This window comes from Phalacrocorax carbo, chromosome 5 (genome assembly GCF_963921805.1).
Source record: "Phalacrocorax carbo chromosome 5, bPhaCar2.1, whole genome shotgun sequence".
Classification (NCBI taxonomy): Eukaryota; Metazoa; Chordata; class Aves; order Suliformes; family Phalacrocoracidae; genus Phalacrocorax; species Phalacrocorax carbo.
Window position 1 is genome coordinate 12840347 of NC_087517.1, and position 25240 is coordinate 12865586.

Consider the following 25240-nt stretch of genomic DNA (forward strand, 5'->3'; position numbering starts at 1 on the left):
TTGTTTTGTGTCTGGCATGTCACAGTGAGGTAGGAAAATCCCAAGATGGGCATATGCTTCTGTGGTAAGAACAGAATTCCTTCTCTGTGAAACAAAGCTGATAGATACAACAGAAATGAGCAAGTCTATGCGAACACTAGCAAAGTTGGTCATAGTTACAAAGAGATGTGACTGTATGTTAACAGTGTTTGCTGGAGAGCATCCCAGCTATCAATGGATATTGTATGAAGCATTGTTTCAGACCAGCCATTTGTTTTGAAACATTCCTATAGAGCAGAATCGGTTCTTGTTTCACCACTGTATGGACCAACTGAAGACTGAGTTGCTACCAAGTTAACTCCATGAGATATTTTTTCTACTTGCCTTTCCATCTTTTCTCTGCTCTGGAAGAAAGCATAAGACTGTGGTGCTTGACAGGGTACCTCTACAAGGCACTCTTGTGCCACAATGATTAAAGAGATACAACAAAAAAAGATGCATGCTACAGTATAAATTACATGTGTTCACTAAGTAGACATGTCCTTGTGAAGGGCCTGTGTTTGCAAAAAAAATATACTGCTGTGTGTTGGAGCAAAGTGAATGAAAGAGTAAGTGCTTTATATCTAAGGAGGTGCTCATAAATGCATGTGTAAGATGCTTAACATGAACACAACGCCTCTTTCTTTAAGAAGATGCCTCCTGGCCTGCTTCCTTTAAAATAAATGAAACTCCTGTACTACATCTGTAAGAGTGGTGGCATGGCTAAATAAATGGATTTTTATTGCTTGTTTGTTCCAGGACATGGAACCTGTCACTGACAGGAACTGGCTTGTTAGGTGATAACTTTTCAGAGCCAACAAAAATTGGTTTGTCTTTTGTCTCATTCAAGGCGCATCCACATAACAAAAGCAACCCTGAACTATCTCAATGGAGACTATGAGGTGGAGCTGGGCTTTGGAGGGGAACGCAATGCTTATCTGAAAGAGCACAGTATTGAGACCTTCTTGATTGTACGGTGCAGCCAGAAACGGGTAAGACCAAACAACCTAATGCAGGTTTAGATACTTTTAATAACTAGATGGTCTCCAACACACTAAAGTAGAGTGAACACCAGCCTTTATAGATGAGTCAGTTGACTGCCTGACCTGTGGTGACAAAAATCTCTGTTTCTCTCTCCCCTTCCTGAACTTTTGCGTGCGTAGGAGTACAGCCACCTTCTGCATAAGGTTTCTGCACCAAGTACTTTCTAGATCGATCAAAGAAACTGTCCTGAGTTATTTTCAAAATAATTTTGAAGAATGTATATTTTCAATTAAATTTGATACTTGTACAAGTTCTTACAGCAATAGATGAAAGCCACAAAGATCTCTTCTCTGTCAGGTTACAGAGGTGGGGTTTTTTGTCTACCTGCTCACCATATTGCCATGAACATAAAGATTAGAGCAGTTCCTATCATTACTTTTCAGCCTCTGTTTCTGAGGATATGAAAATCTACCCCCCACTATAATGACAGATGATCACTGTGACAGTGGGATGAGATCACACCTACTGCTATGACATGGGTCAACAAAATAAGGCTATTAGGTCATTACTGACTTGAACTTAAGTCAAATGCAGCTTGGACTTCAGCCAATATATCTCCTTTTTGTGACACTGCCAGTAACAGAAAATGGGTTGACATTATCAGTAGTTTGTATTCTTTTAAATAATGGTGGATTGTAATACTAGAAAAGGACCTTTTTGGTCATCTAGTTGAGCCTAGCCAGTAATAATTCTCTAAGTAATTTCTTCATTACAGGCACTACTTTGCTATTCACAGTATAGGCAAGCATATAAAGATTGGCCTGAATTGAAAATAATTTCACGTATTTCTGAATCTATGACCAATTAAACCTTCCCCCAGCTGTAAATATGACTAACATGCGATTAAATGAAGTGTTTGTGACATGTTCCAATAGCATGGTTGATTTGAATAACTATTAACACCTATACAGAAATACTTTGCTACCATTGTCTTATTTCCTGGGAGAATGGAAGCCTCCAATCTCCTTAATGGATATTGTGTAAAAAATCTCCAAGAAAATCCCTATCATCTCCTAAAGAGAGAAGCTGATGTTTTGGTCTTTATCTGCTCATAAGATAAATCTCATTAACAATTGTCAGTCTTCAAAAGAGGATTAGAGCTTGCAGTGAAAGGTTATTGTTTCCTGAGCATCACTGCCTGTCAGTGGGCCAGCTGATGTTTATACCTAAAGCACTTCTTTGCTGGGTAGATTTAAGAACACAAACCAAAATACCATTATGGTCAGGCCCCATCTCCTGGGCTGGAAAAACTATATTGACTTCTTAAATCATGAACTCACCAAGATGTCTACATGTTCTTGTGGAGAACTGGGGTTTTCTCTGGAGAGAAGAGGAGGACCTAAGATCAAGATTCTGCTCCTTGATGGTGTAGACAAAAAAAAAAAAACCTCAAAAACAAGAGACACAGGGTACTTGGAACTTAACTTCATTTTTGAATACAGGGCTGTCTTTTGACTAGGAGACTGGACAGAGACTCAGGAGAGATGTGGATTCCATTCTAGACCTAGATTTTGAGGAACAAGCATCTTTGTGCCTTGATTTTCCATGGTAAAATAAAATGGGTTTCACCCCTGTCATTCTTTCACTGCTTTATATGTATTGCACCTCTGTTAAACAGCATAGCCCTTAGCTGAAGTCTCTAGGCACTGTTATACTGCTGCTTTAATGTGCTGCATCCCAGAGTAGCTAAGAATTGGGACATGCACATGGCCTATGTAATTATTATATTAATTTGAAACATAAAGAAACTGCTACTCAAGGTCATGGCTATTAGTGTTTAGAGTTTGAGGGGCTCCTGGTTTGCGCATACTTCTGCAATTGTCTTGCTCCCATAGCCCTTTTCTATCCCTTTGTGAATAGTTTAAAGTTCTCCTCCTCTTTAAAAACTCATTTTCACTTAATGTGAAAATCAGAAGTGAGAAAAGCTTTCTCCCATAGTCAGCTCAGTCAATCTTGAATATTTTGCCTGATTCTAGGCAAAGTTCTAGCACTTCACTTTTTCCTTCCATTTCTGCTTGATTTTAATGACTTCTTGCGATGTATTTAGCCAGGTTTTCGATTCAGTCTGTTCCAGTAATGGCCATAAAATGTTCACCAACTTAGTAATGGGTTCCTGTGAGTCGTGTCTGGGTTCCTGCTGTCCTCACACACAAGGCATAGGATTTGCATTGATCTGAGAGCAGTTGCATCGTTGACCCAAGTAACTTTGCCTGAGCTATTCCTCAGTTCACACAGGCAGGCTTGAATTATCTGAGTATGTGGTCCATCAGTCCCACAGCCATTGAAACCCAACAATACCAAGAGTTATGATGAATGTATAAAATGTAACAGCATCTGTTCCATACCCTTTCTGCTTACGGTTGCCATGGGGAGCCATAACTTTGAATTTTCTGTCTTTTTTTGTTTATTTGACTTTTTCATCATGTTAATGCCATTTCTGTGGCACAGAGTAAATAGGAGGAACATTTATCTAATAATTTTGTTCCAGGAACTCAGACTAGCTCCTTCTTTGAAACTAGCTTTTTTTTCCTTGTTAAGGATGCTGTTAACTGGACTAGATTTATTTGAGTTTTAAGGGGAAGAAAGCTAGATTCTGATTGCTCCATCTTTAAATAACATCCCTAGAGCTGAAAACGTAGTCCTTGTTTTCTCTCTGCTACACAGAAGAGTTGCTTTCTATTGAAAGATAATGAACTCATATTCTCTATATTATATTATTCTATATTTAAAATCCAGTCTGTTTAGGTTTCTCTCTCCTCATCTTCACCTCCACATCTGCTTTCACCTTTGTTTGCCCTGTCCTGTGATGCTGCTGCTCTTGTGGGTGAGCACTTGCCTGTGAAGAAGGCAGTGCTCAGATACCCCACAGCAGTGCAGGAGTGACTTTATTATTGCAGTGTTGTGTTCCCCCAGATAAAAAATTTCATGGGTTTTTTTGAAAGCATAGATCCAAAGCCTCAAATTTGTTTTCTTTGTATTTTCTTTCAATTCCTTAAGCTAGGCTTTTGATAATTAAAGTATAAAACAGTCCTAACTGTGTGAGATACGAAGGGTGCCATGCATATAATTGTAATGTGAACCTGTGTAGATATACACACATGTACATATAGGTAAATGTGTGTTTGTATATACATGTATATATAAAGTAATTCTTGTCATAAAATTAGCAGGCCCTCCCATAAAGGTCTGTTGAACCTTTTGCTGCAGTTTATTTGCTCCCATTAGTGCTAACAGTGGGCTGCTCTAAAACCTGGTTGCTCTGGTTGTCTGGTGTCTGCTGTCAGACAGCAATTGTATCCCCTCTCTCCCTCTCAGCCTTTTTTCTTGTAAGACAAACTTTTCTAATGTCTTCTCCCAATGCAGAAGAGATAATCACAAGCTCTCACAGCAAACTCTTCATTTTCGTGATCATCAATGGAAACCTTTATCTTTTGCATAGTTGCATTATCTTGGTGTCTGATATTTATTCTGTGATGAACTAATGTGATTCCTGATAAAGAAGTGAAGCTTCTGACTGTAATCTCTAAATGAATGATCATGCATTTTGTACACCTGAATGTCTTGGGTCCCGTTTCTACTATGTCAGTCCTCAAATGTCAGGTGCTAATAGTCCTTTTTTTCTTATCTATCAGACACTGCCTCTGCTTCTCTATTAGCAAAGTCTGTCGTTGCTACACTTGGTGTCAGATGTGATAAGAAAAAAATTAAACAAAATCTGCCCCGAGACTAATCATTGAGTAACTCTACTAATAACTTACATCCAGCCTAATGCTTCCTTATTCAAATCATCTCTTGCCATTTAACTGGAAACCAGCTCTTTGCCCAGATTCGTATTCCCCGTCTGTCTTAGCCATTAGTCTCAGCACAGCACTTTGTCAAGTGCTCTATGGAAAAAACAAGACCAGTAAGAACCACTGTATTTTTTCTGTTTAGAAAAACTTGGATGCTCTCAAGGCTGTTAATCCAAGCCCGGCATTTGCTGCTCTACAAGTTCTGTGTCATGTCATGATATCTGAGTAAATAGTTATTAAAAGTATCTGTTATCAGAACTGAAATTGCAGTTGGCAGTTTTGCACAGACCTGGGATGGAGGTTGTCCTTCTGACTTCGGCACATCACATTTAAGTTTTGCTTCCAGCTTAGTCATGCTTTCCATTTATAACCCTACACTTATGATCCCTCTTCCCTTTTGCCTCTACTGTGGCAGAAGTGATTATCTGAAGAGAAATAATCTGTTCCTTCAGTTCTACAGTAATGTAGATTTTTGAGTTTCTGTTATCCTTGTGTGATATAGGGTGACTTACACAGAGTGACTTCTATCCTTATTCAGTATTTTTCTCATGCATTTGGATACGTGTCTCTAATGGACTTAACTTAGCGTGAAAGAAATACAGGACTTCTCCAAGGACATCTTTGCCTTTCCTCCATTACTGGCTTTGCATCTTCATTCTTTATCTGAAAGTCTGTGTTTCCAGATAAAGAACGAATTAGCAGCTAGAATTACTAATACTATTACCAAGATATTTACTGATTCCCAAACTTAACCCTGAGGGGACTGTAGTGAACTACCCAGCATTACTCAGTACAATGTCTTTATCCTTCCAAAGAGTGGTTTTGTTTTATTCTTGTCATACTTTTAAGTCTACCCTGCAGACTGTAGCCTTACTAACACAGAGGTCTGTACCTCCACTTCCACAACTTTTAAATCTGTCCTCCTGCATTTTATACAAAATGTCAATCCCAGTCATTGCTGCTATCCTATCACATCCCTGCTATTCTTACAGTACTCAGTTTAATTGCTGTTTCTGGAATTTGTACAGGAGCATGTCACTTGGTGGTTGTTGGCAACTTTCTGCTCTTCCCAGAGATCAGGTGCTGCACTAATTTGTAGAACCATCACAACTACTCTACTCATCACTTCTAATCTTTGACAAAAGATTTACTATGAGAAGGGTGGAAAAGTATGTGTTTGGAGGGTTAGGAAACAGATGAATTGGGTTTTGATAGCATATAAGGTTTACAGCTAGTTTTATTGTCCTCAACATTGTCAGAAGTCTGGGGAAATGCTTTGCTTTGAACACAAGTGGAAACAAAATGTGACTGTCAACAGATGAGCAATACTGCTGACTAAACACACTGTGCTGATTGCACAAAGTCAGCAAGCTGAAAAAATGTTTATTTTTTTTTGTAATGTCTTTCAATTGCAGTAAATGTGGGTGTTTCTTTTAACAATAGCAGGTACACAACAGTTTCAGAAAGGATTGTTGATGGTGGCCTTAAAACAGCTCAACAAAACTTTGGCCATAACTCCTAGAAAAACAATTCTCATTCTTTTCTAAATAGTGTCTTGGAACTCCATCCAGCTGAAGAAACAAAATGGTCCTTTAAATGTTGTGCATGTGACTCTTGTAAAACACAATCAATCTAAAGTGATGATTGCTCGATTTAACAAATTTAGTCACAGCTCGGCAGGGTTCCGCTCATGTAGATTTATGAAGGCAATGGTTTGGAGCATGTAGCGCTGCAAGAAATATCATTCACGTGTCAATAGGACTTCAAGACAATTTCAAGAATAATATGTGGCTGAATCTGAAATGGCTGATCCATGCTCAGATTTCACTGCTTTGTTGCGCTGATAGTGATCAATATGTTGGAAAATCCAATCAGACACTAGAGAAACAGGCATTCTTGATGCAACTGATAAGTATAGGAAAATCCCAGCTATTTCTGCAGTTTTGCTACAGCATTACTGTAGCTCAGTGTGTGGGAACTGGTGATGGGAACACAATAAAACCTCTGGGAATAAGATTTACAGTCTCTTTGTGAGTCCAGATTTGAAAAGTTCCCACAATAGCTTTCTGGAGTTTAGCCACTTTAAATCTGAAAAACTCACTGCTGTCAGAAACTTTTGCACCTGCTCCTGTTGGTAGTACCTGTAATGAGTAGGACTGAAAGGTATCGTCTCTTCCTTTGCTTTGTTCTTCTTTCCAGCCTTGGTATGCCTTAGGTAGCCCTGTGTGCAAGTTGTCCTCATACTGTTGCTTAGCCAGGAAGAAAGAGAGGAGGGATCCTCATAAATTTCCACAGAGGAGCTGTGATCCTTCTAATTCTTCATTTTTAGAGTTTGTTGTTATCATCACCCACTGAAAAAGTGATTTTTTGGAAAATAAATTAGCTCAACTTTTTAAAATACTGGGTTTTAAAAAAAGTTTTTAAGTAAGTATTGATGTTAACAACAAAGTCCTATTGTTCAAGATAATATAGAGGTATGTATGTAGTATGTAGTCTGGGAAACCCAAAATCCACTATGCTTGTGTATATGTGTTTTAATCTGATTGGAAGTATTGCTGAAGCATAGTTCACAAGCCACTGGAAACCTTCTACGGGGGGGGTGGGAAATACTGCCAGAGTTCATGTAGCCATGGAAAATTTATGGTGCCTGACCTTATGGTTAGAAACGATCTCAGAAGTATATATTTACCCGTTTGTCCCGCCCTTACCTCAACCCCGTTGCGTCAATAAACATGAGGTGTTTTATTCCCTTCAAATTAATGAAGTGATGCTTCAGAGTTACCAGCACTAGCAGCAGGTAGAAGGATCGCTCAAGGGCTGAGAGGGGTTAGTAGGTCTGCTTGGATTTTTGGCGTTAAGGCTTTTCTCAAACTCTAACCAAATTTACTAACTCATGGGGTGAAACCTGCTGTATGTGTCTTCTATCATCTGTTGATGTAAAGGCATTTGTAATGTAATCAAATAGTTTTGCTTCTGTAGGTCTCCAGACTAGTTTCAGTGTCTGGGTTTTTTGATTGCTTTTGGTTGAAAACCCTTCACTAAGTTGTAATAAAATGGATTGACAGTTACTTCTATTACTGAAAACAATATATATTTGCTTGGAGATAAGGAAACTCTATTTCCTACCAGTTTTCTGGCATCACATCATAGAATAAAGAAGCATAACTATGAAAAAGATTGCATAACTGAAAAAAAAAACACAAGAAAATGCTACAAATTATGGCAGAGAGACCATAAAGAGTGACTTTTAAAAACCAAAACCTCAAACCAACTCAAATCTGGACAGCAGCGTTGCATCACATTAGTGTATTTTTAGAAACATTTAAAATGCAGCTCTCCTGGAGGTTATCCAGTGGCTATGTCATGATTGCTCGCGTGAAATACAGCTGGTGCCAAGTGATGGAGTTTTCAGCTCTCGCAGATGAAACAGCAGTGGGTTCAATGCGGGGAAGAGGCAACGTGGGAGGCACCTGCTGTCCTGGGGGCATTCAGCGTGGGACCACGTACGGTTCTCCCCAGCTAACATCCCAGGGAGCTGACAGCTCCATTAGGTTTGCTCCCACTGAGTTTCCTTGAGATCCTACGCTTGTCATCCTGGCTGGAAGGAAAAAGATCTTTGCTGGCAGCCTGGGGCTGCAGTGACCACTGCTGCTTACTGTCACAGGCCCGTCGGCTCCTGTTGCAAGTGGCACCGTGTCCCCAGCTAGTGGCTGTGAAGCCTGCAGCACTGCATTCCTGGGTACGCATGGTGCCTGCGTGGTGAGCTTGTGGTCTCATGGGAAATGTTGTCATCGTAGCTGTCTCTTCTTTGCAAGATAAGAGATGATGATTTCCCATGCTTGTCAATCAGGCAGCTTTCCCTAGCGCTGAATTTTAGCAGCCTTTTTTAAATTTCTTTAAAAAAAAAAACACTTAAGGCAGCATAACGCTTGACATTTAACTCTCTGGTTGCCATGGAAATAACACCAGGTATTTTGCAAACTCCTGACAGGTACAAGTTACAGTGAATAGTGGGGAATCAAAATAAACAGGTAGGGAAAGCAGACTCCAGGCAAAAAAGAATGCGTGCCTACCTGTATTGTCATACAACACTTGAACCTAAAGTCCAGAGTTCAAAATGACTGATGCTTTCTTTTTAAATATTTCGGTTCTCTAAACACTTACTGAGATGCAAAATTAACTATTACGTCTATTGTTTTCAGTAAACTCATGGAAGCAGCAACTCTCTTGAAAAAGTTTAATATCTCAAGTAATAAACAGCCAAGTTGTAGCTATCCCTACTGTCTGAATTTCCAAGCTCTCCAGAGTTTGTCTCTATTAAGCAAGGATGTAATAATTGCCACCCCTCTGCCTTCTGAGTCAGTACAGGTAAATCACACAGTCCTCACTGAGCAAGTCTCCAGTGCAGTCCTTGCTAGAGAGGATTAAAGGGTCTGATTTTGTGCAATAAAGTCCTGTCTTTCCACAGAACACATTCCATGTGGAAACCTGCCTGTCTTTTTAGCTAGACAATATATTTGAAATAAGGAACTAACTAGCCTGTTGTTTAGCCTAGTTACATGCACAAAATCAGAAGCGAGAGATGCTTGGAGAATGGCTGCCGTGTAAACGTTTCAAAATTTATTCTGCATTTCTCTCTCATTTGTATTTCAGAAAGATGAGAAAGCCACAATAGCCAAGATGAACCGTCAGCGCGCTAATTCCATCAGCCATAACCCACCACACTGGGGTGTTGACCGGCCCTTTTATAACCACCTTGGAGCTCACCAGGTCTCAAAGGAGATGAAGAGAATGGTAATGCCCTGCTTTGTGGACATTAATTTCTTTTCTTCTTAATACAGCATTATATATCCCTTCCTGCTTTGCCTGAAGTTTCTTGCAGCCCCAGGGGCGGTTTCCAAATGGAGGTGGTAAATCCTACTTTGACTCCAGAAATAATAATAATTGGTACATCTGGAGGTGAGTGATTGTGAGATGAGGCACAAGGTTGTTCGAGAGGGGAAGGGAGGCTGAATGTCACAAAGAAGGCTCTTTTGTCTGACTTGTCCCACGTTCTGAAAACTCATCCAGGCTGTGTGAGAAGACGTGATTATCTACAAAAATTGCTCAGTAACCCAATCATTCAAACAGCAGCTGACACACATTTCTACTAGATCTTTACAGACTTCAGCACCCGCAAAGGTTTCTTGCTTGCGTAACAGCCAGATGCTGTTCACCTTCTGTAAGCTAAGTGCCCATGTATACTTGAATCATGCTGTTGTGTTTAACTCTCGAGAATACATTCTGGAGTACATGGATTAACTGGCCTAAGGTAGCAGGCATCTTCATTTCTTGCTTATTAGTTTCAGTTCTTCTAAATTAAAATGAGCAAGAGCTAGTTACCAATGCAGTCGGACTGAGAACACTTTTATGGCTTATTTTACATAAAGCTGTAGATGCTATCTTTGTTTCCTGCAATAAAGTTGAAGAAAAGAGTTTCTATTATAATGGCTATTTGTAATAATAATAGAAACATTTAGCACCTCTGTAATTGCATGCATAATCAGATTGCTCTATGACCTTATTAATGCTGTTTTGACCCTTCATGCACAGTCAAAATTGTGTATTTGTTGCCCACTTTGTTGCCATAGTCAAAGTTCTGCTCCAGGTTACCAAAGCCTTAAAGTATTCAAAGAACTTTTTAACATGAGATTCACTTCCACAGCTTAAAACTTTTGGCATAGCTATAAGCAGCCCCATATGGTGCCTTCTAATGGGAAATGCTGGCGCATTTATTAATAGTTGGTGCTAATATTATTCAATCATAATATTATTTTACAGTGCTAGACCAAATTTCTTAATCTCCATAGTAATGTTTCTTTAATTTCTCAGATCTCCAAATGAGGGCTTCTGACATAAGCGTACAGATCAGTGGAACTGTGCATTTTTTATGTGGGCTTTTCAACAGGGTGTGCTCAATAGGCATGACATTATTAGAAGAGCCTAATCACACTAGCACATAATTATAATTATAAGTTTCTGTGAATAGCTTTTAAGGGGTTCTTGCAGCCTCCTGTTCAGAAACAAGGTGTAAGCATGCCAAATGGTATTATGCTTCTTGGTGTTAATTACAGTTTGCCGTGTCTAGCTGGTTGTTCAGTAGGAAAAACAATTATTTATTGAAATATCAAACTGAGTCCTAAAAACTTCCCTGCCCCTCACTTGTAGGAGTAAAAGCTTCTCTTTTTCTTTTTTTTTTCCTCCTTATCTTGAACCTTTCCCCATAATGGTATTTACTTTTTTATAAATTCAGCAGCTCAGAAAATCTTTTCCACTCAATCTGCTTCTGTACTGCCTCTTTTATTAAGCTCTTTTTTGAGAGGCTGCTGTTGCATGCATCAGGCTATTTCTTGAAAACCAATTTAAACTTGATTCAGATGTATTATTTTCAGCTAGACTTTTTGTTGTTCTTGGGGAGTATTTTTAAAAATCTGGTATTTACAATATTTCCCACTGCTTTATGTTTGAGACGCATTAGTCAGAATGAAAACATGCTGTTCTCCATGGCCGAGAGACCATTTTAATGTCTGGTAGATGGACATATTATTGATTAGATCATAGGAACAATTTCTCCATCTCCTGTCTCAACTCTTGCTCTCTGTGTTAACTTCTAATTTAAATATGCATTTTTTTTGTACCACCCAGGTTTGCACAGTACTTTATTTGTAATCTCTAACATTGTGTTACACAGATGCTGTGTGTGCTTAAATGCATGCACAGTGCATGCTGGCTGCATGCACATGTACACTGTGTGCAAACTGCCCTGCTTAGAAGTACAAAATGCAGACAGACAGAAGGGGAGGAGAACTACAAAGGCTTTTTTCAGTGCTTCTCTGAGATGGCATGTCATTGATCTTGGTAAGCCACACCAGCTTTCAAAGCTCCTGAAAACATGCTCTTTGTTCCATGTCACTCACCTTTCCCCCAGACTTCTTGCATGTAATTATATGTAGCTTTTTTCCTTGAAAACTATGAACACGTAAGGTTGAATTAGTCAAACTAGTATGCTGAAGGCAGGCAGTGCAACATTGCCTTTCACTTTACAACCTGGAGCTCCTTAGCCCTGTGATTTCAAAAGAAGTGTTTATAAAGGTAATTGTGAGATAGTCCTCAGGCAGGAGCCAGGTAATGTAGCAGTGATGTGCAGTTATGTTATACTGATATGTAGATATAAATACATTTGTGCGTAGGGAGTAATATGGATGGTTATAAAGGACACAGTTTTTTGTCATAAACTGAGAACATTTTGCATTATGAAGACAACCGTATTTCCAGAAAAAAGGGAGACAGTTTTTTTTGTGGCACTACTTACAATTCCCCAGAAGAGAATATTGAAATTACCTGAACCGCATTTTTGGGAGGGAACTGTTATATTTAATAGAAAACAATTATTTTGTCCATTTTTCTTCCCTTTGAACTTTGACTCTGGTAGCTATCTCTATTCTTAGGATATATTAGCAGTATTCCTGGATGAGACAATTATTATCAAAGGTAGCCATATACTCTTCCCCGCCCCCCGCCCTTTTGCCGTGGCAATTCAACACGCCGCCATGCCTGGGCACATCAGCAGCGCATCCGGCGGGGTTTGCGTGGGAGGGCAGTCTGGCCAGCAGCATGGGGGGAGGTCTTTGGTCCCTGCTTCTCACCACGTTGTGGCTTGGAGCTTAACCTCTGCTGCATCCAGCTGACTTTCCACAATGCTTCCAGGCTAAGTTGTTCCCCTGGGCACACAGAAGTTGCGTACTTGCGCGCACATATAAATAAGAAAAAATATCCTACACATGTCTATGTAGCAGTAATCTAAAACATCCTGGAAAACTGGAGTTATTTTCCTAGTCCTACCCTAGCTAACTGGGGCCCAAGTCAGCTGGGATTGCAACTGCGCCAGCTCATCCTGTCCTGCCCAACAGCCCCTCGGTCTCCCTCATGCACCGGTCTGCTTTCTAGACCATCCCAGTCCTTCCTTTTTCCCTCCCATTGCTTAGTGTGGCCTTCCTTGCCATGCAGAGCCTGCAGGGAGGCAGCAAGCAGGAGGCTCCGGAGTTGCCTATTGCTGACCGCGACCCCCATTAGCTGGTGGAGCCAGTGCCTGGAGAAAGCCAGTCTTGGGGACCGTGCTCTGTTGTGCTGCCAGGTCAGCGGCAGCCCCTAAAAAGCTGGTAAATTTTCAGTAGAGGAGGAACAGGTACAAATAGTGTGGGAGGACAACGAGCCTTGCTCTGAGCTGGCAGGCTCTGCTGAAGCCTTGGCCCTGAGAGCCCGTGTTTTTGGACAGGGTGATGCTGCCGGCATGGAGCGGGTGGAGGGCTGCCTCACTTGCCCAGGGCAGGCAGAGAAGCCTGGACAGGATCAGCTTTGTGGCTGTATACAAAGTATGAAAAGAGCCAGAGCACAGCAGAAGAGCAGAACAGCTGCTTTCTATTTTTATTGCTTTTAACAGCATGTTTTCTTGTTTCCTAAACAAAAGCGGTCAGTCCAGGACCAGTGACTGTATCTCTCTGGAAATGCAGACTTTTGTACTGCTCATGGTGCATGCAAAGGAGCAGCGTTCCCCCACATCCCCATACACCATCCTTGTCTTCCCCACTGTCTCTCTGGCCCAGTTTTTAATTGCAAAAGGGCAAAAAAATAAACAGACTTGAAAGCATTTGAGAGTACAGGTATATTTATAGCTATAATAATATTTATACACCACTAAGAAATACTTTGCTTTTCCCAGTATAGATTTCAGAGTGCTTTTATAAATATTGATGGATTTTAGACTTCTGGAAATAATACTTATGTCTCAGATTTCATCAGCAAAACAAAGCTACTATTAAAAAAAAAAAAAACAACAAACCCAAAACAAACCAAAAAAAACAATTCAGGGATTGTAGCTGAGTAAACTGAAAGAGGTTTGTTGTAAACAGTGATAAAAAGGCAAACGTTGATACCCTCCAAAATTACAGGGTTGTTCTAGATGACAAATTATTCTTTTGCATCTTTTACCCTGCTCAGCATTATTAAGGTCATAGCTGGAAAAACACATGCAATCTGGGATTACAGTCCTTTAGGAGAATGTGGATGAATTGGAGATAGTCCAATGGAGAAAATTATAAATTAGGAGAATTTCAACAGTGTGACCTGTAAAGAAGTGTTGAAGTATTGGGTTTGTTTAGTCTAGAAGGGAGAAGACTACTTAGAAACAAAAGTTTTCAAATACATAAAGGTTTGTAAGGACAGAAAATAATGATAAATCATTTTCCATGACTGCAAAGGGCAGGATTAAAAATAATCATCTTAATTTGCTGCAAGAAAGATCTAAATTAAGAAAAAGCTTAGATGCAAGGTATAGGCTGTATAAGGAGCTTGTGGAATTCCTGATTTTCCTGAAAACATTTTATTTATGTTATTCAGGACTTTTCTGTCTGGAGGGGTATCACAAAATCATTTGCAAATATAGAAACAATAACATTAAAAAACCTGTATCAGGAGAATTTATCGAGAATAAATAATATAAGAATAATATGAGATAGGTACAAAGATTTTATGAGTTTCCAGTCTATGCTGCACAGAACTTCAAGGCATCGATCTCCCTCCTTGTACAGGAGCCAGCTATACCTGCAACTTTTCTGACAGATATTTGTCTAGCCTTTGTTTGAAACCTCAAAGGATGGAAATCCCACAGTCTTGCTGGGCTTCCTTTTCAACAGTTTGATTTTTTTCTTGATGTTTTGCTTCGTATTTCCTCACTACCATTTTAAAACACAGTGCTGCATGAGCTATGCACAGTAGAGAGAGGACAGTTTAATTTTTCTCCCCTTTAGAGTTATCTTCTCTGTATTTGAAGACTATTACCATGTCTGCACAGCTCCAATTCCCTCGTCAGGTTTGTTCCCTAGTTAGTGCTTTCCAGCCCAGTTGTTCTTGTTCCCCTCTGAGCACTTGCCGTTTCATCAATAAGAGGCAATGCCTGCACTGAACCCATCATCCCTACTGAGGTTTTATTAGTGCTGCCCAGAAGACGTTGATCATTTTTGAGGTCTTAAAACCAAACTTGACACAGCCAAATGCAGTCTGGCTTCCAAAAAAAAAGAAAAAAGCATTAGTTGTATAATGAGACCTACTCAGCTGTGGGAAGTCCGGCTGTTGGATCTTAAGGCTGCCATACAGCTATTATATTTATTTTACACTGGCTGGTATGACCGAGTAGCTTAGCTTGTTCCACTGATGCATGCTTTGAGGAAGGTTTACTACAGAAACAGGTACCACTGGGTCCTTATAATCAAATGTGAGCAGAGTGGCTAATGTGATTACTGAGCCTGGTTGTAGATGCCTGTCAGATTTCCTTTTATTTTTTCAGCTGTTGGAAAGGTTTAACATTAGGAAGTTCAGGATCAGAAAGAGGAAACCCTGGAGATCTGCAATAATGATTTCAGTCTGACCATGCATCTGTTGTGAGTCTGAGTACAACTAATGAAGCATTTAATTTGCAGTGAAATTGTGTATGACGTCGACGTTAGTTACGAAGTAAAAGTCAAAATATAATCAAGTAGGGAAATTATGCACATGTAGGAAATATGACTGCATCAGGTGTTAAAAATGTGAGACAAGGTTATAAAAATGCATCCTGGATGTGGCTGGTGCAATAAAGAGCAAGCTCTTCTTTCAGGTAGCCACTGCCTGATTCCTTGCAGTGCTGCTCAGAGCCTGCAGTGTCTTCTACATGATATATGATTGCTTGGTGTTTACTTTCTAATGAAACAAGCCTGGCTATTCAAACATAAATATAATTCTTTTTCCTATTCACCCTGCCCCAAATCAAACAATTCTCTGCATGTTGCATCACAAATACAGCTCACTTCCTCCCTTTATGTCTCCAAGTTGCCCTCACAATAGATTTTCTTGTTACTTGGAAATCAAAATTGAGGAACAGGTGCATCAGAGGAAGCTATAACTGGTTCTGTGCCAACTCTACTGCTTAAACAACAGAAATTATTAAAAAATTAAAATAAAACTGAGTAGGGCAAGTTTTCCTTAGTCAACAGTGCAGCCCCATCAAAGAGAAGTGGATTTGAGTGCATGAATGAGGCACTGAGGGTTCACCCTCCTTCTGAAGGTTTTATTTAACTGAAGGTCACCATTATCCTCTTTTCCAGCAATCATCTACTAAATCTGGTAATAGCAACATTGACGTCAGTGGAGCTGGACAGGGGCACCCAGTGGAGAAGAATTTGACCCACTATTTTTTCACTGCTATTGTAGTATGCAGAATCCCCTGAACTCACAATCAAGCAGGAAGAAACCCCTGAGCAATCCTTTCTGCTGTAATCTCCACATATTGCTATAGACCTGGGAGGAAATTGTTAGTCTAGTCTGGGTTTTCTATAGCAAATTCGTTTAGATAGCTCACAAACAGCAAGGGGAGGAATCCTATCCTGCAGTTATGATAAATAATTGCTTTGGTGCTTCTGAAAAGAGGATTTACCTGATTCACATTTTCCATGTGATCTCATATAAATGAGTGGGAGCCGTATAAAACATTGTATATTGCTCAAATTGTTAGAGGCTTCATCTAGCTTTGTGTCCTCATCTGCAAACCTAACTTTTATTCTAGTTGATCAGGGCTTACAATCATCCTTTGCTGAATTCCTTAGAAGAGGGGTAAGAGTCAGTGAGATCTGCAGCTGCTTTTGTGAATCTTAGGTAGAGTTTAATAGTTGCTTGTAAGCCTTGCACTGACAGTCTAACCACCATTCATAGGGGGTCATAGTCATATGGGAACAGGTGGTTGGCTTGGGACACTACTAAAAAGTGTCAGTTTCTGAGTGGCGCTAAATTAAGCCTAGAGAAATAAAGATACCAATTCCCCTTTATTCACAGAAACATTTCCTCTGATGTTCGTGGCAGCGTTGCACAGGTGGACATCAGAGGTGGAGTTGTAGACCAGCATGATTTCCAAAGCTTCCTAAAGCAGACAATAGGCTTTAATGACAAAAGGATGCAAATCAGCAGGTTTGGGTCTGGTTTTCAGAGAGAGTGAGCAGCTCTGGCCAATGCCACTGGGTGATTTCAATTAAGGCTGGTTAGGCTTGGATTCAGTCTGTCTGCATCTGATTAGAAGGTTATTTGACAGTAGTCTCTGTAGAAGTTTGTTGTGTTTATCATCATTTGGAGCATAAAGATGAAAGAACAGAGATGAGGGAGCCAAGAACTGATTCAGAGCATTTCTAGGACTACCTATTTTTATGTCTTTTTCTGTTTTGCAAGTTCTGGTAACAGTCACAAGTGAGGTGCAGAACGACATACCATTTCACTTAAAAACGTGAGCTTTGAACTGAAGAAATTTGGATTCAGAGTTCACAGAAAACAGGGAAGTGTGAGCAAGCTGCACTTCTCAGAGGTGCAAGTTCAGAGCCAAAAGTTAATTAAAGTAAGGGGAGTGGGGGGCTATTTCAAAAGCAGCCACTTATGTTCCGTAGATATAAATATAATGGGCCAAATAATTTCATGGGTTTGGCCAGGTCTGGTCTACCAGCTGGGGCTGTGTACAAAATCATTTTGAGTAGAACAAAGTAGAGAGAGAGTTTCACCATCTGTGAGCAGTGCAGAGGTATGAAAGGCTATTTATCAAGCAGGGTGGGCTGCAGAAAGGGAGCGCTTCAGCTTTCCTTTTTGCAGCTCATTAGTCTGTGTTCCATCTATAGCAGACACACTCGTCATATAATCTGTTTCATAAACTGGTTTTCTGCCAGTTTGTTGTTCTGCACTTAGATGCTTGTTAAATATCCTTCCTATCAGGCTTAGTATTTTCTGTGCCTGTTCTTTCTGGACTCTGGTATAGAAATTGCATTATTTCTGGCTTGAGTGCTTTGAAGTCCTTTGGTTTTGTTTCTGCTTTTACACCTGACAACATCTATCTTCATAGCCTTGTCTTGTTGACCACAGAGGCAGAATATAAAACACTGCTAAACACAGATGTGAAAAATCAGCTTTGTGGTGGGGCCAAACCAGGTTTGTTTTTAACTCATCCACTCTCAGCCTGTCAATCCTTTTGTTTTCCATGGTCACTGTCCCTGTGAAGCACCTTTGCTTTGCAAGTTGCCTTAACCTCTTACAAAGCTCATTTTGTCCCGAAGTCTAAGTTCTTTCAACTTCTGCTTTAACATCATGTAAGTCCTATTTCAACTTTTTTCTAGAGATGAAAAAAAGGTCAAGAAAAATTAGTTTCTCCATCATTTTTGCTTTTATGATCTTTGCTGGTGTTGCCAGAAAAGTTCTTAAGGTGGAATCCATGCTTCCCAGCCACATTGCTATTAAGAAGGCCATAGAGCTCATCAGCCCCTCTACTGCTTTATTTTTGGAGCTAAATGAAAAGTTAAAAGGATGCAAAGTCTATTCCACTTTTCTTTGCATATTTACAATATGTTAATAATTGCAGCTAATGTTCCCAAAGTTAGAATTATTATTTCTAATGGTTCTTGATTTTAAGCATTATGGTATAGCAGTCAGCTTGTCATGGCTTTGACAAACACTTTATCATTCTATTTAAGGAATCAGTTTTAATCTTCAAAGAAAAGGGCTTAGTTAATTTAGAAGTCAAGCAGAGAGATGGCAGTCATATGAGCTTTTAGCACAACAGATATTCATAAAATATCCCCCATAAAATAGTAAGCCTTAGGGACAGATGCAGTAATATAACAACACTACTTCTTTTCCTCTGCACATGTCTACTCCCACTGAGGATGGTCATTAAAAGTAAGTGCTTATAAATTCAGAGCCACCTGACCTGCCATAAAAAATTGTTTTTTAAAAAATCTGATGTAGAAAAGAAGAAAGAGCAAGTCTGTTCTTTGATAGGTATTAGTGCCTTTAAGGGAGCTGATTCAGCTAAGTTTGAGTTAATATTCCTGAAGTCAGAGAGAGAACAGTCTTAGTCTCAGAGCAATTATTAAATGCTATTACCTTTACATCTGCAATCTGATGGCAGAATAATGCAGCCTCCTCGGGGAAGGGCAAAAACTCCAGTATCAGGGATATTTAAAATGAGACTGAATAAAAATTGCATGAGGTCCTATATGCAGCACTCCATTAGTACTGCACTGTGATAAGACCCGTCTCATGCCTTATGTTCCCTTCTAGAGAAAAGGAATTTTGGCCTTAACAAGGGCTACTTCATCATCATGATTGTGGAGCTATTCTTGAACTCCTGTGAACTCCTCTCTGTCTGATTCTTGTAGCCATCGCCACTTTTGCCATTTTCATCCCTGCTGACAATTCCCAGCCTTTTCTTCATAGCACCCTACAAAGCCATCAGCATTGCTTCAGTCTGCTGGGCACAAATCCATGAGCAGTCAAGAGGGGATTTATATACTTAACTCCAGCAACTGGCTGTTTCTTTTCTTACCCCCTTACCCTACCCCTCCTAAATGATAGGTGCGTCATTTTTATTGGATGCTTTTTTCTGAGCATTCAGGTTTCTGTATATGTGTGTGCAGAAATGCCAACCTTGACATATCTTTGTGCAGCTCAAAACCTGCTCTATACCTGAACAGGCTGGGTACAGGCCCCGCCCAGCCTCCAGCAGCAAGCACAGACAGGTAAGACGAGGGAGGATGGAGAGTGGCTTTATAGACACGCTCGCAGCAGCAGCCCCATTATTTCACTTTCCTCCTTGAGCTTGGAAGTTTTTCTACTAGATCATGAGTGTGTTAGTCCTTTAGGAATGAAGGCAAATCCACATAGACCATATTTCTGCTGGATTGATTGTGCTTAGTGTTCATCCTGTGTGTAACACATACCGTTGCAATTCATGCGAGCAGCCTTATGCTGAGCCAGAGGGCTTTAATTGGAGCAAAGCATCTGAGTCCTAAAGAAGCTAAACTGTTTGCCAGCTGTGGAGAAGAAAAAAGACCAGTGTGTCATTAGTGCCCAAGCTTCGTGCAGGGGGAAGGAAATACTTTAAGTGCAGATTTTTCAATGGACCGAGCATGCCTGCAAAGTAGGAGGAGGTAAAAACACATTAACCAAAACCCAGGGGAAAATTTCCTTCCCAACCCAAAATAGGGCGAGCAGCATGACCCTGTGTGCGCGCGATCATCTCCTCCACTTAAAAGGCTTCTTGGTGTGTGACTGAGACACGGATGCTTTAGCAGATAGGGAAGAAAAGCTCTGGTCACAGCCAGATCCTAGAAGTATGTGTGCTCTGTGTCCTGGCAAAGTCTTTCAGTGCAAATAAGAAAGATCTCCTGTAAAAAATAACTAGTTTTTAAGAAGCTGTGTTTGAGGGTTTTTTTCCTAAAATAATCCTTTCTCCAGACCTTTCTCCATAACAATTCCATTTTTGGCAATTCTGCTTGAAGAATCTTTCGTATGAAATGGGAACGTTTGAAGTGAATCATTTAATTTGCTTAACTTAAAGAGGTTCCTGCTACATTTAATTTTAAGCTGATTCTCTCTAATTAAAGTTCAAGTCACTCTTAAATATTTAGCGTCGTTAAATGATAATCCAGGAAAGAAAAATGTAATAATCTTTTCCTTTTTTGCTTTACCTGAAATACGCCTTTTTTGACTTTTTAATTTTGAAACACCAATTTAATATGAGCTAACAGCATGAATAATTTCCAGGGTTCCAAGCACAATTTAGTATTCTAAATTGAAAAGCTAGATCAATTAATTCTGTATTATTTTAGAGACTTTCCTTATAACTGTTTCGCTGGGGGAGAGAAGCAGGGGAGAATCAAATTCCATGTTGATCAAGTGATCACCCATATAAATGACCAGTTAAATATGCAGCCTATGTATTTTTCCACACTTGAAATACTGGGGCATTTTTTGAGGATATGTGTGCTGAGGTGTTTTGGTAACTTCACCTGGTTGGCCTGTATCCTCAGACTTGTGCACCTAGAAGGCAGAAGTGTGAGATCTGTGTTGAGTTTCAGGATTTCAGCGGGGTGAATGGTTATGCAGCTGTCTGTGAAAATCAGACCATTTTAGGGGACTCTCCCACTGCAGTTAGTTATCTGGTTCCCATGTGGCTAAGCTTGAAAAATGTGAACTTGATGTCTAATAAGCAAGTACTGGCTGTTTTCTTATTGGTTCCCTCCCCTTATTTCTTGGCTGGTAGCTATTCGTGTTCAGCTGATTTTTTTTCAGCCTAACTAACTATGACACCAGACAAATTAGTGAGCATTTTGTCTCCATGATTAATCAGTGAGCTTTCAGTTTTGGCACTGTGTTGTAGCATTGCTTAGAAGATAAATAAATAAATCAATCAGATATTCCTGACAACTCTAAAATGATTAAGCAAAGAAAAAAAAAGGCACACAACAAAAAGTTGAATGATCGCTTCATTACTCTTTAATGTGAGATCAAAAAGTGCATGGGTTTTTTGGGTTGGATAACTGACATGCTAGTTTTGAATCAACATTACTATTTCCTTCTTCCCACTGGATCTGCTGGTGGTTGTTACATGGGACTCAGAGACTTCCTTTATCTGAATTTCTGATGGATTAAGTTGGAGTTGCGGTTTCTATTTTGAAGTGTGGTTTTAGCCTGAAAAGGAGTATGGAAAAATGGAAATTGCTCTCAGTGAAATCACAGTCCTGGCTGTTGACCCGAGTGACAAAACCTGCTTTTTTCCTCTTGCAAAGCTGATGCTGTTCAGGGAGACTGTGTTGGCTTTACTTCTGCCTCTCGCCATATTGCCACATTGCTACCTAGCTGCAAGGGCAAAATCTGTTCTCATTTACTATCTGGTCAACGTTCTTGTTTCTGGTGGTGTTGGACAAGGTGGCTGTGGGAAGACTTTTGCCCAAAGATTTTTACTTTTTTACAGTCAGGACGGATCTCAGTTTGCTGCCCCCAGCCTGGTAGCGGCTGCAGGTCCAAGCAGCTGGAATATCCTCACACGCTCTGAGCGGTTTTGGCCTGAGGTCTCTGGGACGAAAACAAAAGGAATTCTTCCTATCTCCCAGCTACATTTATTTTATGTTTTGGAACACAGGGTACAAACTCTGTGCCTGAGTATTTGACCCTACTTGTGAAATATGCAGCTTTTCTTGGCTTCAGTTAAATTTAAGCCAAGATGTCAGAGGGCAGATTTTGTCTCAGCCCATGCAAAATGGCCATTTTGATGCAATTTGGTGTGTTAGGTATGTTAATGCTAAACATATAAAATGATGCCTCTGTACGCATTTTTCTCTGAGGCCTTCTAGCCACTTAAACTATGGATGACCTGTAAATACATACACATACTCAGTTTAGGTGGCCCTGAAGGAATTGTGGACATTTTGGCTATTACAAATATTATAAATAAATCCTGAAATCTTATTCAAAAAAATATGTTTGTGTGTGCATGTAGTGAGGGGAGAAGGAAGGAGACCCCTTGAGGTTCCTTCTGAAAAGATGAAAACTGAAACGCATCCAGCTCTCTTAGCCGAGCCCCAACATAAAGACATGCAACCTTGTTGAATACAGTAGTTGACCTATGTTATCATTCTGAGTTTTGTTTCAAGTAAAAGACATCCTCAGTTATAATATCAGCATAATTTCCATTTTATCATTTCTAATGGTGACTGCAAAAAAGAAGATACCTGAAATAAAGCATGCCAGCAGTCAGATAAAGCATTTCCCTTATCTTCGCTTCCATACATTTATATCTGAAGGCATGATTTTCTAAAACTGCTCCGTCTGCCTGATGACGCGGCAGCACAAAATATTGCTGTGGCTGGGTAAGGCTCTCCATCCACACCTAACAAATGAGCGCCCTGAAAACTCCTCTGCGGAACGACGTTCTCAGGGTACTTTGTGTCCTCAAGGTCAGCCTGTTTCCTAACTCTTGTGTCCTTTTCCTTTCTTTCAGGGTTTTGAGGACCCCAAGGACAAGTAAGCAAATTTACTTCTGTCATACATTGTTATGTTTGCACATTTGGGATTTTTTTCTCATATCAAAAAAAAAAAGACAAAAATTAATGCCCAGCAGCCAAGAATAATGCCTGGACTCCCTAGAGGTTTCTCCTGGAGGGACAGTCAGTCGAGGGCACGGCATTGACTGAAGTGCATTCAGAACTGCCGCTGCCCTCAAAACATTTATTTGTTTGTGTGGTTCTAACTTGCTTTTGTAAGTTAAATTCTTTTGCTGCTCTTCCCCTTGCCTCCAATATTCTTCACTATTTGCTGCTTTGAAAATAGCCCAAGAGCAAAGTCTTCCTGTAAAGTATGTCTAAGTGTTGAACATCTCCAATAAGAAAAATTTATGTATGTATTGAAATACATATATAGTTTCTGAGTTTATCTGTATATATTTTATATTACTCATTAGTCCATATTACTTATTTATATATATAAAAATTAACTCAGAAAAGCTTATTTGAAGAAGTAAATTCAAACTTTCATGCTCTAAAATATAGCCATATTAAAGCAGCACTTTCATTTTTTTCATATAGAACTTAAAAAAAAAAAAAGTTAAAATAACAATTTAACAAGAGTGGTATTTTAAAAAATTGCTTTTGGAGGGGAAAAAAACCCAACTGTGTTCACTTTTTATCTTCTACAGCTGGACATAACAAAAGCATTTCCAGTATTGAATGTGTTTGGAATAATTTCTCATTCAGTCCTACTGAATGGCATGAATTGTAAGCTTGGTTAGAGTAAGATAGGTGGCAGTAGAGGAGACTGATGCCTAAAATACGTTGCTGTTTCTCCTTATCATGTTTCTCAGGCAGCCCCTCAGGACTAAGTGGACCTCTGTGAGCTGGGACAGCTAAATGCTTCTGTGGGCCCTAAGCATCCAGCTTTGGGAAAATTCACATTATGGTGGTTAAGCATTGGGAGCAACTCCCTGAAAGTAAAGGGAAGTGTTAAGTTTGAACATGGCAATATTAAGAATCATTCTCTCCTTCCCTTGCCATTCACTGCAAATTTGATTTTCATAACATTTTTAGTTCTGTGCACCCTGGGATGTTTTGCTGGTGCTACAAGGTGTCTAGGGGGAGTCACCAGGGTTTCTTGTTGCATCCATGGGTGCTGGAACTCAGTTGATGTTAGATATACTGTGGACAGAAAACAGATAACATGACAACAAAATAATTCTTAGGAATACAGAAATTTTAAGTATTCCTCATGATATAACATCTCTCCTCATAGTTTGTGCAAGAAAACATAAATTCAGCTGCCTCAGTGTTGGTCCTCCATGAAGTCACCCAGCTGGTGAGGAACAGCACCTCCACCGGTGCTCCAAGGACTATAAATGGCTCTCCTCCCTCCTGTAATTTGAAAAGGTTACTTGAGCTGTTATGGCGAGTAGCTAAGGGCTGTGTTTTTACAGTGCTGATTCAGTGTGACGCCATCTTATTGTATAGATGGCAGGATTTCTCCATTTCTGTTCAGCACCAAAAGAAGCTACTGCTTGCCCCAGATTCTCTTGATCCACAAATCTGTTTAACTCAAGAACAAAAATTTGGCCAGAAAAAATCTCTAGCAGAGAAATGTTCATGGTGATATTGGTTAAAATCAGATACCTAAACCATGTCAAGCGCTCAACCCAGTGCCTTCACATGCACAAACACTGAGCGTCAATACTTCTCTCTTACCGTGAAGGAAGACATAGGCACCACGCATCTCTGAAAACAGGACCCAGCTCTTACGTGCCTAAATGCAGATTTAGTTATAGAATCTAGGCATGAAGCATTTTAAATTATGGCATACACGTCGTTTTGGCAGTGGTCACAATCTTCATTTGCAGAAAGTAATTAAACCAGCAGCACATTTTTGGATTACTCTGAAGCCAGCACCTCTGGGTTAATTGCTAGCGGAGTGCAAAAGGTGCTCCAAGCTCTGTTTTTGTTGTTTCTGTCCCTTGCAACAATTTTCTGACAGCTGCATTTGGAGAAATCTCAGCAGTGCATTTAAGAGATGTTTCTGGAAATCTCATGGCAGCCTGAAGTCCTTGGTTTTCCCCACGCCACCACACTATCAATATGTCAGTAAAGATTTCCACGTATGAATTTCATTTGTCTATGTCAGTACCTCAGCTCTGACTTACAGGCACTGACTCCAGGGCACTCCTTACACGGGGAAATTTTGTATTTCAATTTAAAATTGCATTTATGCAAATGTACCCAAACTCGTTGTACAGTAATTTAGTTCGGGTACAACTGGCTGCAAAAGTCACCTGAGCAGCTAGGTATATGCCAGGTGACTAAGCTTCCCTGCAGTCTACGTGAAGGTGGCTGCCTCACTGCGAATATCCCAGCAAGGCAATTTAAAACCTGCAGGAGTATTTCTACACAATCTGCAACCACAAAAGTTAAGGATGTATTAGAGATACCCTCAGCAGTGTAATGACCTATTACAAAACTGGAGGCAGC

General features: G+C 40.0%; 1 protein-coding gene across 1 annotated transcript in view; it reads left to right on the forward strand.

The window, feature by feature from the left end:
• Nucleotides 1–25240, forward strand: part of ADCY5 (adenylate cyclase 5) — a 215869-nt gene that overhangs the window by 159947 nt on the left and 30682 nt on the right. Inside the window, exons 7-9 of the mRNA XM_064451210.1 lie at nt 869–1010; nt 9507–9647; nt 22735–22757. Coding sequence (XP_064307280.1) covers nt 869–1010; nt 9507–9647; nt 22735–22757 — 306 coding nt within the window. The remainder of the gene's footprint in view (nt 1–868; nt 1011–9506; nt 9648–22734; nt 22758–25240) is intronic.